The sequence below is a fragment of the Melopsittacus undulatus genome, chromosome 3 (genome assembly GCF_012275295.1).
Source record: "Melopsittacus undulatus isolate bMelUnd1 chromosome 3, bMelUnd1.mat.Z, whole genome shotgun sequence".
In the NCBI taxonomy this organism is placed as follows: domain Eukaryota; kingdom Metazoa; phylum Chordata; class Aves; order Psittaciformes; family Psittaculidae; genus Melopsittacus; species Melopsittacus undulatus.
Window position 1 is genome coordinate 31,198,791 of NC_047529.1, and position 16,864 is coordinate 31,215,654.

Below are 16,864 nucleotides of genomic sequence, written 5' to 3' on the forward strand. Positions count from 1 at the left end.
GAGGACAGAAATACAAAGGCGAGTGTTTGTAATTCACCAAAACAACACCTTACCAAATAAATATCTGAAGAAAAGTTGACATATAAACTCAGTGCAGGTATCTTGTTTAAGCTGCAAAATGAGGAAGGTCATAAGAATTAAATTTCTTTCCTTGAGTTAACCAGAGAGTCAAAAAAAACCCAAATTTCAGATATCTTCAGATCTCACTGATTATGTAAACTGTCACATTATGATTTACGAACCTGATTCCACTTCACTTACACAAAATCCTTTTCCATTTTCTAGGATATAAAATATATAATGATGTCATAAAGATCTATTACAGGAGGGTCCTATCAGCCAGTCATTAAAACACAGAACATCTGAAGGGTAAACTAAGATTAGGGGGTTTAGCAAAAACCAAAAGCACTGTGAAAAAATCCATGCAGATATAGAAGGAACATTTAAATCACTATAAAACAATTATAACTTGCTTGTTCTGAATACAGTTAATATTTGATTAGGTAGGTGCTTGGAGTTAAGGTCCTTCTTAATTAAATCAGACTCCTCCTTTCCTACCCAAAGAGAAAAAAAAAAAAAATAGGTTGATCATGTTTTTTTTTTTTTTCAAATGCTGGTTACTATAAGCAGGGAAAGTCTTAAATCAGAATGCTTTATTCAGTCATGCTGCTTCATCCACTTAGATCCTACTCACATTTCCTTGGGAGCCTGCTCTTTTGTACCTGTGAAAATAAGCACAGATGTTAGCTCCACCTTCCTCAAAGCAAATTTTGGCTAATGACCATTTTGAATGTATCCCACTTGCACCTGTTCAGCATTTTCAAGTAACATAGAGTACTTGATTGACTTGAAATATCTTGTCCAGATTTTCTTAACTTGATTATGTTGCCATAAAAGCCCAGGGATTATTTGAGCAGCAGCCACAGTGTCAGTTGGAGTACAGCCAAGTTCATCATTCCTGGAAGTACATTTTTGTTCCCATTGAAAGTCTGACTTGGAAGCTACAGCAGATTAATTAGAACATTAGATGGCACTACCACTGCACAGAGGTACAAAGAGAAGAAAGGCAACCATATGCAATTATTTACAGCACAACAAGTATGCAAAAATGTTAATATTAAAATAGCCACATTGATCTCAATATAACATTTCTACAGCACTCCTCTTTATCAACAGAATGCACCAGCTCTCTTACTTGCTATCCCCTCCTGCAACAGAAATCCTTATATTTATTTTCCTCTATTATACTTCCTTCCTTTTCCATAACAAGTGTCAGAATTGCAAAATTGTTCTTTCATAGAATCACCAGATTCTATCATCATAAAATGTCTTGTCAGTTTTCTAACTTTTCCAGCAGTCTGGAAAAATGCTTTCATTTACATTTTCATAAATAGAAATAAGTGTCTCTGAAATCCATAGATATACTTCTGGTTTCACAATATTAAATCAAAATGAATTTGGTCTTAAACACCTAGCAATGTAAATTTTCAAATCATTATCATCACAATTTTAAATTTACACACCACCACTGTTTTAAAGCAAATCATGAGGTATCATTCTATGAGTGATTGCTTTGCTCCAAAATTAATTAAAACCTACATGTTCCAGAGTTCTGTTTGAAAAAGGATTCCCAATATGAAGTGATGGGGAAAAAAGGACACATGATGAGATGGAGAAAAAAAAAATGAGTTTGATATTTTAAGTATGTATGCTAGTATGGACACATTAAAAAGAAAGAAAATATGCTTGGTTTTAAGTGATAAATGGATAATAGGGAGATACTAGGACACTTCTGTATGCTTCTCTAAATCATGTCACATCTTAATGCAAATCAAAAATCAAATTATTTACATTACAAAGTGCAAATTACAATAATTGAAAATATTTCCTACTGATATTTTATGCCTGGTAACCAGTGCTGTCACTGTTATGGTGAAAAATCTGACCATCACAGTGAATATTCTTACTGAAATTCCCACATATGAAGAAAGACACAATATGTGTTGTGATTCAGTCTTCCTGTGATTGTACATAATTTAAAATTATATCTGCTGAAAAATATTAATGATCCTACTAAACACAGTATAAATTATTTATACTGTCTAAAAATCACTCGAACACAGATAGAGAAATTAAACTGTCATTGAAAAAATATCAAGCTGCACCTTAACTAGTCAATTAATATAATGTTCAGTAACACAGCAAGGTATTTCAAACTAGATATTGCTTTAAATTAGCTACACTGCATCTTCAATCTTCTGTTAGCTGACCTGACAATACATATGATGAATGATTAACAGTACACAAACTCAAGATTTTGAAGCTTTTATTTTTTTTTTAATTCATATTGAGATGAGCTTACATATGGACACAGACAATTGTAATAAATGTCAAGAATTTGAAATCAAGATTTTCAAGTTATATTTCAAAATTAGGTTTGAGTACATTTTTTTTCATTAAAAAACCCAAAACTTAAAAAACCTAAACAATAGTGCGACATAAATAATTTGAGAGAGAGGTTATTTTGAGGCACTCCTAAACTGTCCAAGTAAACCAACAACTGCAGCTACACATTTAAACCTCAAGGGTGCTGTACATGTCATACCACCTTCCCTACCTACACAGGCAAGCACATAGGCCAGAAAGGTTCCTCTCTAGACTAGGTTGGCATAGCTCCATCCTAGTCAATAGGGCTACATAGCTTCTCAAAAACTAAAGATCAAACCCAGAAAACGGGATTACTAAGCAAAGACAAAATTAATAGTTCCCTTAGTTTGGATCTAGGATATCTTTCAGAACTGGTGTGCCTTTTCTATTCTCTCCCCGTTCCTCATTTCAGTGTACTCCCATTGTATTTTCTGAATACAGACAGTTTTCTCCACACAAATAGAAGTTTGCAGGCCACTATATCATAAAAATGCTTTATAGGCAGGGTTACACAGTAAGCATATCAGGTTATATTCTCAAGCATTATCTTCTCTGCAAAAGTAAAATCATTAGCATCAGCCATTTGTGTTTCATATCTTTTCGGCGGCAACTGATTCCTAGCATTACCCAGTTAAACTATACATACCTTGAAGAAAGTCCTCTTTGGCTGTTTTTTCAGCAAGCTGACGTGTTAGGAAAAGTCTAAAGATAATGAAGCTATTCATACAATGCAAGCAAAAGTTGCATGCACACAGTGGCAGTCAGAAGTGCAGCTGGCACAGTCTGTGATTTCTATTAGCTGCTTTGCATATCAAATTGCAGTTTTAATTGTCTGATTTTAGAAACTTGACTTTGTTCTTTTAGTTTTTCTGAGATAGTGCTCCGATTATTTATGGCCTTATATTTAATGCAGAGTGTCCTAAGTGTTCCTAGAAAGCAGTCTTCATGTGTACATGACAAAAAAAAAATCCATTTCCTTGCCAAGAAGAAATCCCTACATATCTGTAGTGGTCAGATAGATAGATAGATAGATAGATAGATAGATAGATAGACAGATAGATAGTTTCTTACTAATTTATATAACTGCATTATTCATTATGGATAAGTTTCATACATTAGTAGGAACTTGTAAGAAAAAGCTTCACCTGTGATCTCTGGGCTGAAATGCTTTTGAAAAAACATTAGCTGGAAAAAAATCATCCTAACTGCATTTTCAACCAATTGGATGGTGCAAAGATAACTGGAAATAGATGATCCTACTCACTCCAAGGGATTCTGTACAGAAACAGTCAAAAATATTCCTTTCACATTGTATTGAGATGCCTTATCAAGAAGAGCAGTTGCTGTGATAGTTTATCAGCCTAGACCAACTGAAAAAAGATACAGATATTTGATGGATAAAATATAAATATTATTAAAACTTCAATTCAGTCATCTAGTCTGTCATTTTTATATACCATAATGACCTAATTGTTTCCAGTAATTCTTGTACTGAACATAATACTTCATGTTTGCAACAGTATCTCTTCCAGTAGGGTATTCAGGTTTGAATTAAGAATTACAAAATGCAAATAGAAGCTTTGAACTGTGACACTATAATTTCTAACATTTTTTCTTCTGCAACACTTTAAATAAGACATTTGCACTTTTTGGGGTTATCAAACATAGTGGAAAGTATGCAAATAAGTAAACTATCCAAGTATTTTGCACAGATCTTAGAATGAATGTTCTCTGTGGCAAAAGAGACAAGTCAGATCTAAAAACTGAATGGATAAGGAAGAAGAAAGATGTATTATTGAGCCAAAACAATCTTCCTGTAAAGTTTTAAGCAAAATGTAATCTCCAAAGCACATCTAGTTAGGTGAGCATAAATACAGGGAACAAATAGGTCATGATCTCCCGGAAAGCATTACTGTCAGCTGTGTCTTTCTTGTCTCTTAAGAGTTCTTTCCCAGAGTTTCCTGAATTGCAAATCCTAATTAGATATCTTATTAATCTTATTCACATGAGAAAAGTTACATGTGTGCACAAATATTTGTTGGATTAGAGCCATAATATGCTTCTGGTGGTTTTTGGAGGATAAGCTCCTTTTATTTTTCTAATTCACTGAATGTATTCTATTTCAATATTTTAAGAAAATCTTTGTTCCTGGTTGGTTTTATGATTTTTTTAATCATGTTATTTTCATTTGCCCATAATTCAGTAATTATGTACAATGTCACCCAGCAGTAGTGAAGAAAAAAAAAATTATGCTGGAACTACAGGAATACTGCTGAAACAGATGCTGCTTAATCTTCAGTCACAAGTCAGAAGGGCTGAGAAACTTTTGCTTCATACAAATGATAAAACATCTCCAGGTTCGGCGGGGTTGAGAGTTTAAAATTTAATCAAATCCTAATGAGAAAAGGGTGGGTTTTAATTATAAAACTAAAAGAGAAAAGTTACTTTTAAACTCATAAAATGCTGAGACTCTGCTCCTGAATTGCAGTGTGCATATTGGTTTTATTACCCTGTGCACCGATTTTCCACTGGGAAGCAGCTGCGGTGAACCCCAATTTCATATCTGATCTGAACAACCATGTATCAGGACTCAAGTGAGAATCTGACATGCTATAAAGTCTCGCTGTATCCAGAGACACCTACAAATGTAAGAGATTGTTGAGATGGGATAAAATGGAATTAAGGAAGAGTGATTCAGAAGCAGCTATGCAGTGTTTATAAACTTATGGTAGCGAACTGTGACTTCTTGTACTGGTTCTTAAAACCAGGAAGGTCATAAACCTTTTTGTAATTTACCACTCTTTTATTTCTATGATAAACTTGTATCCTTTAGTACTCAGTTGTTTTCAGATACTTGTACTGGTCTACCTTTCACTCCACTGGGAATGGCATAGGATTATGCGAAGACAGAGCTATCACCAACTATGATTAGTCATCATCCTTTAAAGTTAAGAACCTCTACAGGAACTCATATCTGAATTACAAAATTCAGGAAAATACTAAATTTAAATGCATTTCAAGGCAGGACTTTTTTTTTCCCATGGGAAACTTGGAATCAGCAAGCACAGCCTTTAATATTTTGAAATAATTAAAGTAGACCCCAGGAAAGGACTATTCACAGGAGTCCACAGACAAGAAATATATTCTAAGCATAAGCAAACATCAGTAGTCTAACCTCTTAAAAAAGAAGAGAATGTTTTTCATTTTCTGTTTAAGAGAAGCTTAATGCTAATGTACATGCAGCAGAAATATTCAACAGGAATCTATTTTTTATGTCAACAAGCCATTGTCAACACATGTTATTATTTTTTCTTACTGTGCTTTCGTTACTGGGGAAGCCCTGTAGGCATGGCCCAACATGAGTATAATAAGATGGTGGCTGTTCAATAGCTTAAATATCACAAACAATAGTACCAGATGGACCTTTAAAAATTCCATCCACTCCTCCTTATTTTCTTCCTTTTAGCTACCACTCATTTTCTTTCTTCCTATTGCAGTTCTCACAGAAACAACATGAACATCTTTGCCCATTGTGAGCTCTACTGACCCTGACATTTGCACAGTGGGTCAACAGTACCCACTTTATAAATGCAGCCTTTCAAGATCCACCTTTTCTGCCATCATTTTCTCAGAAAAATTCAGTAAAACCCCTTTTCACACTTAAAGTTTCTGCCCTTCAGGCAACTCTAGAGAAAAACAGAAGTTCTGTGCTGATTATTTACATGTTAATGAATATGGCATTTAAACCACAAAGAGTAAAAACGCAAAACATAGAAATCAAATTAATGTTGGCCACAGTATTGAAAATGGGATGCAGATGAGTTGCTTTATATCTGCTATATATAGACATTTATATGTATGCACATATCTTTCCAATAACAAATATGAAGAAAATCTCTTCATATTCAGGATCAAAAGGGTGCTAGCGAGACTGCAGAATCTGGGCTGTAAGAGATTAGATATATTTTTGCAAATAGACACACATCATTCCTCATTTTTCTATAAATACAGCCTTCAAGCATTTTGTAGTTTAGAAATTATTTTCCACATGTTTCTGCATATGAAAAATGGCTCAAGCTTTCTAATCTTGTTAGCATTGTATCATTCCATTTGTTGAAGTTGCATTTTAATTGCTAAATTGCTTGTCATTGGTTACTCTAAATACATTGTCAATTCCATTATAAGCATGAAAGACTTTCAAAGGTATTATGAAACTTTCTCTGAGATAAAGGTATTCAAAGTAAATCTTATGTCTGTGTATTTCATGGGACATACAATGATAGCTGACAGAAAACCTCTTACTACATATGATACAGTAAGGGTGTTGTATAGCATTCTGCTGTCAGCCTGAATTTTGTCTACCATGTGTTTCTGATTTTAATGTTAACTTTAAATATAGCTTCTGTTTGCCTTTTCATGACTTTTTCAGTTCTTGCAAAGGTATCATGATGCACCAAGTAGAACCAAGTTGGGACACCAAATGGGTATTTTCTGGTTAGACAGATGTCTGTGCTACAGCCATATATATTTAGCTAGAGCTACACTCAAAACAGCATGGTCAACCTATCCAAGGCATGCAGTAACAGCTGCTGAAATCAGATTTTGAAGCAGTCTTAAGTCTCAGACAGAAGACTTTGCCAGCATGCCAGCAGGTCAACTCTATCTCAGCTGATTTTTCCCTTGTCTACCAAAATATTTAAAAAGTAAAATATTAAAGGGGAAAATCTGACTCAGAAAGGGAAACAATACTAGACACAGAATTTAGATATTCAGCTCAAACAACTGGAGTAAGGGCCTAGCCTTTCTTTCTCAACATGGCCAGGAAATAAGTTTGCTCTTTCCCTGTCTGATAACTCAATACCTTTAGAGATCTATCTCATATTTCTGGTCATACTCAAGGACTTAAAACTCAAATCACCAATCTTGAAAGAAAGTTATGAAATTATAATTTATATTGAAATGTGCATCAGCAAGTGAGATACTTTGCTGAAGTCATTTTACTTCATGAAGAATAATTAAGCATTAACGGAAATAATTTCAAAGCTTTTAATTTGCCATATTAGGTTGAATAAAGGGGACTGACGTCCACTTAAGACTCTTTCTATAGTCAAGTTTCAGCTGAAGTAACTCATCTGGTTTAGTCAATGCACTTCAAGAAAAGCATGAAGATATCGAGAGACTCCAGAAAACAGTGAGAACAATCAGAAATTTAGAAAATATGGCCTATGGGGAGATGCTAAACAAATTGAAGTTATTTAGGTCAGGAAAAAAGTGCATTAAAGGTAAAACTCTTCTTCAAATATGTGAGAAGTATCAAAAGTAAATTATTCCATATGGTTACTTAGAATAGAATATGTGGTTCAGAAACATTCAGGACTTTGGTGAGCTGTAAAGGAATACGCATCAGCTTCAGCTTCATACACTTACCTTTAAATGGTGAAAACACAGGCATCCACACACAAATCTAGGTAGCTAGGCTACCATCAAGTTCAGGAAAGCTTAGATAACTGTTCATTTTTGCTAAAATTTGACACACTGCATCAGCTGCATAAGTCCCTGGACTTTACTGATTCAAGATTTTCACTAAGAGCAGTTCAGATGCTCAGCTCACATGCAGATGTCTCCTTTTTATGTACCTAAATGTACATCTGAAACTCAAGATGAACCCTGATGTACGCATAATTCTGGAAGTGAGGATAGTGAAGATCTGGAATAATTTGATTGTATATGTTGTCTTAGCCAGTAACAATAGAGAGTCATTTATACAGAGTTGATCTTTGCTTGAGGCAAAGGCAAGGCTGTTCTGTAAAGCAGAATAGCCTAGCTCAATAAAACTTGAAATTATAGCTTTGTTACTGCTGTTAAACACTGCCTACAGCAAGCTCTGTGCACTGCTTCATCTTCAGGAGCCACACAGCATGTGGCAAAAATCAGAATTTTCTCTCTGTGCCATGTCTAAGCAGGCATAAACACAGAATGACACTAAATTTTCTATTCCTGGGACTGATTGTATTAACTGTATTAAGCTTTCCGTGGCACTGGGAGCCAATGGGGAGGGGAGGCGTGGCAAGGCGACCAATCAGGAGGTCTTGAGCATCCGTTTGAATCCGGAGCGGGGGCCGGATCGGAGAGTGGAGGTTGGAGGTTTGAAGCTTCGACGCCCCCATGATATTAATGCCCCCCCACCGGCGTAATGGATGAGGGTTGTCCCCCCCCCATTAAGCTTTATTGTGGTGGGGGGGAGGAGACCTGCAGGTGCCCTGTGGTGCTCCAATGAGAGAGGCCCCTCCCCAGTCCCCCGGTGCCAACCTGAGCCTCTCACTGGCACGGCCCCTTCCCCCTCATCGCACAGACTACCTCGGGGGGGGGCACAGCACAACCCCTCCCCGGTCACTGTGTCTCTGTTGGGGGGGCTATTTTGGAGGGGGGGGAGCTGTTTCTTTTTGCCACTCCCCCAGGGTTTATTTTTGTACCTGCCACTAAAGGTGATTTTACCATAAAGAGGAGAATTTGGGGGGGGGGAGGGGCACGGATGGGGGGGGGGGGTGGGTTTGCACCCACATTATGCACTCACACTCCCCCCCATTGCACGCTGACTATGGGGGGGGGGGGGGGGGGGGGGGCGCACCCAACACCCAATGGAAGAGACCCCATGGGATACCACCCCCCGAGTAGTGGGACCGGCTTAATGGATCCTAATGAGATCTTAATGGGATCCTAAAGGGGTCCAAATCATATTAATGCGGTCCTAAACCAATCCTAATGGGATCTTAATAGGGTCTTCATGGATATTAATGGGATTTTAATGGGGTTGTAAGGGGGTCTTCATGTCATCCTCATGGGATATTAATGTGGTTCTAATGGGATCTTAATGGGGTCCTAAAGGGATTTTAATGGGATCCTAATGGGGTCTTAGTGGGATCTTAATGGTGTCCTAAAGGGATCCTAATGGGATATCAGTGGGGTCTTAATGGGGTCCTGATGGGATCCTCATGGTATCTTAATGGATTCCTAATGGGATCTTAATGGGATCTTAATAGGATCTTCATGGGATCTTAACGGGATGAGGGGTGAATGGGGTCCCAGTGCCAGTTACTGGGGTGAATGGGGACCCAGTGACATGGACAAGGGTGAGCCCTGGCCCCAGTCCCTGCTCCTGGCACTGGGGACACCAGTGCTGGGATTTGGGAGAAGCCCAAAGGATGCTGGGATGGGTGTTGGGAGCTGGGATGTGTGCTTGGTGCTGGGATGGATACAGCCTTGAAGCTTGTGAGGTCCTAAGGGAAGATCCCAAGCCTGGAAGCGGGATGCTCCAGCAGGATGCAGGGATGAAGCAGAACCATTGAAGGCTGGGTTCTCCTTCATCATTTGGGTGTGGACAGGAGCCGTCAGCATGGATTGGAGCCGTATGACAAGGGGTGATGGGTTCAAACAGGAACAGGGAAGTTCAGGTTGAATATCAGGAAGAGTTAGTGTTGGGACACTGCGATGGGTTGGATAGAGAAGGATGGATGGGGCTTGGAGAAGCCTGGTCTAATGGAAGCTGTCCCCCTTCCCTCATCATGCCATGGTTTAATGGTGGGGCAATGACTGGACTTGATGCTCCTGAAGGTCTTTTGCAACCTGCTTGATTCCATGACTCCCAGCTCCCGCTTCCCACTGCTCCCTGCCCTCCATCCCTCATCCCCATCCCTCCCCATGGACCAGAAGAAGAGGTGGGCATGCAAAGCATCCTCTCTATGGAAAATAGGGCAACTTTATTGAAGCTCAAGGCAACTTCAGACTCCTCAAGTCTTCTTGCCCACTAGAGCCTGCAGCAGCTCCTGCACCCGACTGGTGAATTCCACCAGCACCTGAACCGGAAAGGTGCAGAAGCCACTGATGCTTGAGGCCGTGGGCGCCGGCATCGTCTCCTGGATGGGAGTATGGGAGATGTGCTGGTGGCTCCATGTTGCGGGTGTCACAGAGGCTCGTGCGGAATGGAACACCCTCAGCTGGTAGAGGATCCAGTCATGGAAGTGCTGCGTGGAGGTGTAGACCCCTGGTTGCTTGGCCCTGGCGCAGCCGTGGCCCCAGCTCGTCAGCCCCACAACCCAGAAGAAGTTGGCGTGGTTGTCCCGGCACATGAGGGGACCGCCACTGTCACCCTATGGAGGAGAAGGAGAGAGGGTGAGGATGGGGATGGGTCGCCATGGCAATGCCGGAGGGGATGGCAGCTGTCACCCTGGGGGATGGAAGGGTTCTTCTTCATCCTTTGGGTGTGGAGAGGGACCTTCTGCATGGATTCAAGCCATAGGACGAGGGGTGATGGCTTCCAAGTGGAACAGGGGAGTTTGGGTTGGAGATAAGGAGAAGCTGTTTCCTAGTAGGGTGGTGGGAGCCTGGGATGGGTTGGACAGAGAAGGATGGATGTTGCTTGGAGCAACCTGCTCTAATTGAAGCCGTCCCTGCACCTTGCTTTGAACTGGATGCTTTAAGCTCCTTCCCAATCTAACCCATTCCATGAATCCATGCTCATGACATGGTTTAGTGCTGGAATCTCAATGCTCTTAAAGCTCCAACCTCTATGGTCCCTGTGCAGGGATGACGGACCAGGAGCTGGATGCACTTCCGAAGCTGGGATAAAGGGGGACGCAGAGCAAGGCCCTGCAGATGGGAGAAGGGAGCCTCAGTGGCACATCCCTACCTGGCAGCTGTCGATGCCACCCTGCGGGTACCCAGCACAGAGATTGTGTCTCTTGATAGCCCCTCGGTACCATAGGCTGCTGTTGCAGAGGCTGACACTGATGAGGCGGACCTTGGCCTCCTGCAGGGCTGATCGGGATGATGCCCCTGCTGTGGGGACACAAAGGGGGTCAGGACGGGGGAGAAGGGATGGATTTGGGGGTTCTGGGGGCTGAGAACCTCAATGGGAGCCATCAACAACCCACCCACGCCCCCCCCCCCCCCCCCCCCCCAAGCCCTGGGCTGCATCCCCTTTGCTCTGCATCCTCAACATAAGGAGGACATGGAGGGACCTTCAGCAAAGGGACAAGGGGTGATGGGTTCCAACTGAACCAGGGATGCTGAGGTTGGAGAGAAGGAAGTGGCGGGACACTGGGATGGGTTGGATGGAGAAGGTTGGGATGCTCCATCCCCAGTTGGAGCAACCTCCAATAGACCTGGATGAGCTTTACCCTCCCTTCCATCCCATTCCATGAATCCATGACCCGGCATTCCAAGGCCAACAGGGCCGTCAGGCACTCACTTCTGGCCTCCCTCGCGCCCCATCCGCTGATGAAGCACTCGGAGAATTGGGATACCCTAAGCGTCGCATCAGGCACGCAGGCGAGCTGCACTTGGTACCCGCACTGCACCGGCTGGTCCAGCTCCACCAGGGCGATGTCAAAACCGCCAGAGATGTTGGTGTAATGCTCGTGGACGATGACCTTCTGGATCCAACGCTTCTGGGTCTCGGAAGTGGCCTGAACGAGGTCAGTGATTCCGACCACCACGTACCAATCCGTGGTGAAGCTGGGAGGGAATGGAAGAGCAGGGATTGAAGCCGTAGGACAAGGGGTGATGGGTTCAGACTGGGAATTGCAGGTTGGAGATAAGGAAGGGATTCCCTACAAGGGTGCTGGGACACTGGGATGGCATGGATGGAGAAGGTTTGCATGCTCCATCCCTGGCAGTGCTCAAGGCCAGCTTGGAGCAAGCTGCTCTATGGAAGGCGCCCCTGCCCTTGGCAAGGGGTTGGAAGTGGATGATTCCAAGCTCCTTTCCAACCCTTTCCCTATGGCTGGAACCCCTTCTCCCACTTACTTTTGCCCAACAAAGCAGTGAGCAGCCGTGAGGACCCACTGGGGGGTGATGAGGGACCCCCCGCAGATGTGTGCGAAGCCTCTGGCCGTGGGGAACTGGATGCTGGCCATCCATGGCCAGGTGCCCAGGTGTGCGTTCACACCTCCGACGATGCGTGACATACCGTAATAATCAGCCATTGGACGGGTACCGCAGGTGTCGTGGTTTAAACCAAGTCCCCCAACTCCCTGAGAGTTAGGAAGGAGAATGTAAAGAATGTAGCCCCCACGGATTGAGATAAGAACGGTTTAATTGCTAAGGCATAACACAAAACCCCTACTGCCATTTACTACTACAAATAATAATGATACAGCAAACAGCAAGTGAAAAGAATACAACACCCCACCAGCCACCGACCCATAACTCACTCCACCCTGCCCGGCCGAGCACCATGTGCTCCCTCCTCCATTTTCCTCCAGAGTCCTACACCCTGCCTTCTCTTTCCCAGTATGCCTCCTGGGCATCACGTGCTATGGTATGGAATACCTCATTGGCTAGCCTGGGTCAGGTGTCCTGTCTCTCCTTCCTCCCAGACTCCCCCTGGCTGGAAAAAACCTTGAACAAAAACACCCTCAAAACATGCTCAAACCATGACATTATCCACCCCTTATTCCATACCATTCACGTCATGCCCAGATCTCACATTTTCAATACACCATCACTCTTAAGTCCACCCCTCGATCATGAGACATCTCTGTGTTGCATCTCTGGAATGATGGCCTGAAGTATCTGGGCCCACCAGGCTCAAAATCATTCACCGTCCCCTTTAGCAGTTCTACAGCTTGCTGCTGGGGACTCCATACAGCTGCCTTCCACCTCCAATGCTTCCAAAGCACTGGAGGGGCCCAGTGGATCAGATACCTGGCCATACTGTCCCACATGCCCTGCCACTCACGACTGTCCAGCCTTGGGGACAGTCTCCTGGTGCTCCTATATCCTTGTCTAACCCTAGACAAGACCCAAACCTGACTCTGCTTAACTTTTGGGATCAGACAAAATGATTGTGGGTAGAACACACTCTGTGTATGGGCCAACATGCCAACCACCATCACAATCAGCAGGCAGGTCCCAAGGGCCCCCAAAAGCCATTCAAAACCATCAGAACTCTCAGATGATGCTGCTGCACTTGTCACTGGGGCTGATGTAGCTGCCGTGCTTGCCAGCTCTCCCACTATCAGCTTCTCTTCTCCCGAGTCCGGATCCTCCTCCTCTGCCTTGCTGGGAAGTGCTGCCTGGTCTCCTGTATCCTGCTGGGGCTCGGCGGGTGACTTCCGGGGAATATTCTCGGATGCTGCGGGGTTCGGAACGGCGGCAGGACTCGGTTCCTCCTCTGCCTTGCTGGGAAGTGCTGCGTAGTCTCCTGCATCCTGCTGGGGCTCGGCGGGCGACTTCCGGGGGACACTCTCGGCCGTTGGAGGGTCGGGAACGGCCGCAGGACTCGCCCCCCCCCACCGCCTGATCCTGCTGCTCAGCTACCGCCCTGCTCCGCTCCTCCCCCGCCTGCTCCCGCTGCTCTGCCACAGCCGTTTGGCTCCCCGTGCCGCTCTCCCTGGCAGCCTCAGCTGCCGGCAGCTCCCGGGGCCGCTCCTTCCTGGCTTCACGCAGCTCCACACAGACGACGACGAGGATAAGGACAAAGACAGCGAAGAGCAGCGGGACGGCCTGGTACAAGTCCAAGTCCACGGCCACGTCCATCCCCCCCTGCTGCCGGAGCCCCACCGTATTACAAGCCTCCGACACAAACACAAACACATCCAATCCATACACCAAGTACCCGGTAAAATCCCGAAACAGCGAGATCCAGAGAAAAACCTCTAAGAGCCAATAAATCAGCATTGTGACAAGAGACCATAAATCCGCTCAGATCTGTTCTTATCTCAATCCCTCGGGCCCCACGTTGGGCGCCAAAAAAATGTCGTGGTTTAAACCAAGTCCCCCAACTCCCTGAGAGTTAGGAAGGAGAATGTAAAGAATGTAGCCCCCACGGATTGAGATAAGAACGGTTTAATTGCTAAGGCATAACACAAAACCCCTACTGCCATTTACTACTACAAATAATAATGATACAGCAAACAGCAAGTGAAAAGAATACAACACCCGACCAGCCACCGACCCATAACTCACTCCACCCTGCCCGGCCGAGCACCATGTGCTCCCTCCTCCATTTTCCTCCAGAGTCCTACACCCTGCCTTCTCTTTCCCAGTATGCCTCCTGGGCATCACGTGCTATGGTATGGAATACCTCATTGGCTAGCCTGGGTCAGGTGTCCTGTCTCTCCTTCCTCCCAGACTCCCCCTGGCTGGAAAAAACCTTGAACAAAAACACCCTCAAAACATGCTCAAACCATGACAGCAGGTCCCTCTGGAAGCAGAAGCCCAATACTTGATGGTTAGGGATGAAGAGCAAGCATTGTCCAGCCCCATTGGGTGCTGCAGGGGCAAGGGACTCTATGGAGTGCCCCATAGCTGCGCCGTGCCACTGCGTGGGATGATGGCAGGGAAGTGGGGCTCCCCCATTCCCACCACCCCATTGGTGTGACCATGGTTGGGAGCAGCAGCATCTCCCTATGGAATACCAGGAGCCCCGGAGCCTGGTGCCACTCACCCACAGCTGTCCCAGGAGCCATGCAACAGCCAGGCCAAGGACAGTAGGATGAGGACACGGAGCAAAGCTGCCCCTTCCATCACCACTAAGGGTGACACCAAGGAGCTGCCACCAAGGAGCCTCCACCGAGGACCTGCCACCAAGGAGCTGCCACCAAGGAGCTGCCACCAAGAAGCTGCCTCCAAGGAGCCGCAAACAAGGAGCCGCAACCAAGAAGCTGCCACTAAGGAGCCACAACCACCACTGCTCCCAAAGTGCAACTGCCCCAGGGATACAGGTGCTGGATGCAAGTCCCTTGGTGCTGGGGCTGATGTCATAGAAAGGCAGGTTCCATGGGGGTTTCCATGGGGGGATGGTTGGGGGAGTCCATGGCTTGTTTCATGGGGGGGGGGCATGGGAATATGGGGGGTTCTGATGGGCTTGGGGTGATCTGAATCCCTATGCAATGCCCTGGAGCTCTGTGGGATGCTCTGGAGCCCTGTGGGATGCTCTGCTTATGGGATGCTGTTAACCCCTATGGGATGCTGTGAAACCCTATGACATGCTCTGCTTGTGGGATACTCCGCGTCCCTGTGGGATGCTCTGGAGGTCTGTGGGATGCTCTGAATCCCTATGGGATGCTCTGCTTGTGGGATGCTCTGAATCCCTATGGGATGCTCTGCTTCGGGGATGATCTGAATCCTTATAGGATGCTCTGCTTCTGGGATGTTCTGGAGCTCCCTTGTGCCACCAGCTCCTTCCTAAGATCCATGCACCAGAGAACATCCACACTGCAGCACAGAGGTGTGGGATCATGGAGTCATGGAATTATGGAGTCATGGAATGGGTTGGGTTGAAGGCACCTCAAAGCTCATCCAGCTCCAACCCCTGCCCTGGGTAGGGACAACTTCCTCAGAGCAGGGTGCTCCAAGCCCCATCCAATCATGCTCACTTCCAGAAACACCCCACAAATCCCATTCCTTCTGCCCCAATCCCATTCCAATCCCTTCTTTCCTCCCGACCCCTCCCCCCCAGATTCCATGGGTTTAGCAACAATTGAACTTGCACCCCCCCCTGGGGGAGACAAAGGAAACAATTAGATGAGGTTCCTTCCCACACTTGCCTCTAAAGGGCAGCAACTGCATCATGTGCAATTCTATTTGAGCAGAGTCCAGTTCCCAAATCAGAAAACCCTTAAATTAATCTATTGTCGATATAGGCAGTTGAAAGACAAGGTTGTGGATCTTGGTAGGGTTTTGGCACATACTCATTAACAAACTGTTCAGTACTGTTGGGTTTATTCCTTAACTAATTCATTCACCACAGTTATGTGTGTTCTGCAATTTCACACATCTTCATACTATTAACTTTAAATTGTCCTTATGCAACCTGCTTTCTATACTATATTACACATTCACTTCCATGTTCAAACACAAAATATATTAATCTTATTTTCATTCTGTGAAGTCTCAAATCATTCATGTCACCTTGTAGGACTACAGTTCAATGCCCAGAGAATAGGAAAACAGCAGACACCACTTTGAAATGTGAATTTTACCTCATCTAACTTGAGAAATTTAGACTAAGAAATCCATTTGGCTTCACCTGTCATCAGTCAACTGAGATAGGTCTCTGGCATCCATACTGAATGTCTAAGACAGTAGGATGAATGCTACCAGCACTGCTTTCTGCAAGTGGAACAGGAGACTTGATAAATGTTGGGAAACGATTTTTCACTGAGAATGCACAAGTGCACACATCAAACACACAATCACAAATTAAAAAGTTTGCCAATGAGTTTGGTGAAAACTGTGTGTGTTCAGGTATTTTTGCTTTTGTCGTGAATGCCAACCTGTGGTGAATGACTGACGACTGCGGATGGAATTATAGACATGCAGATCTGTGTATTGTCTTGTTTATGCTTTTGAGTTCAGCCTGTTCATATAATTATCATATTGCAGACTGCATGCCAAACACAGTAGTGTAACTTCCCCATATGAATAGGTGTTG

The 16,864-nt window shown here is 44.2% G+C and overlaps 1 protein-coding gene across 1 annotated transcript in view; it reads right to left on the reverse strand.

Moving 5' to 3' along the window:
- Positions 1-10,214: 10,214 nt before the first annotated feature.
- Positions 10,215-16,864, reverse strand: part of LOC101881190 (acrosin-like) — a 162,398-nt gene continuing 155,748 nt past the window's right edge. The window contains exons 2-6 of the mRNA XM_034060426.1: positions 14,876-15,135; positions 12,232-12,429; positions 11,675-11,940; positions 11,114-11,259; positions 10,215-10,574 (exon numbers count right to left, since the gene is read on the reverse strand). Coding sequence (XP_033916317.1) covers positions 10,215-10,574; positions 11,114-11,259; positions 11,675-11,940; positions 12,232-12,429; positions 14,876-15,135 — 1,230 coding nt within the window. The remainder of the gene's footprint in view (positions 10,575-11,113; positions 11,260-11,674; positions 11,941-12,231; positions 12,430-14,875; positions 15,136-16,864) is intronic.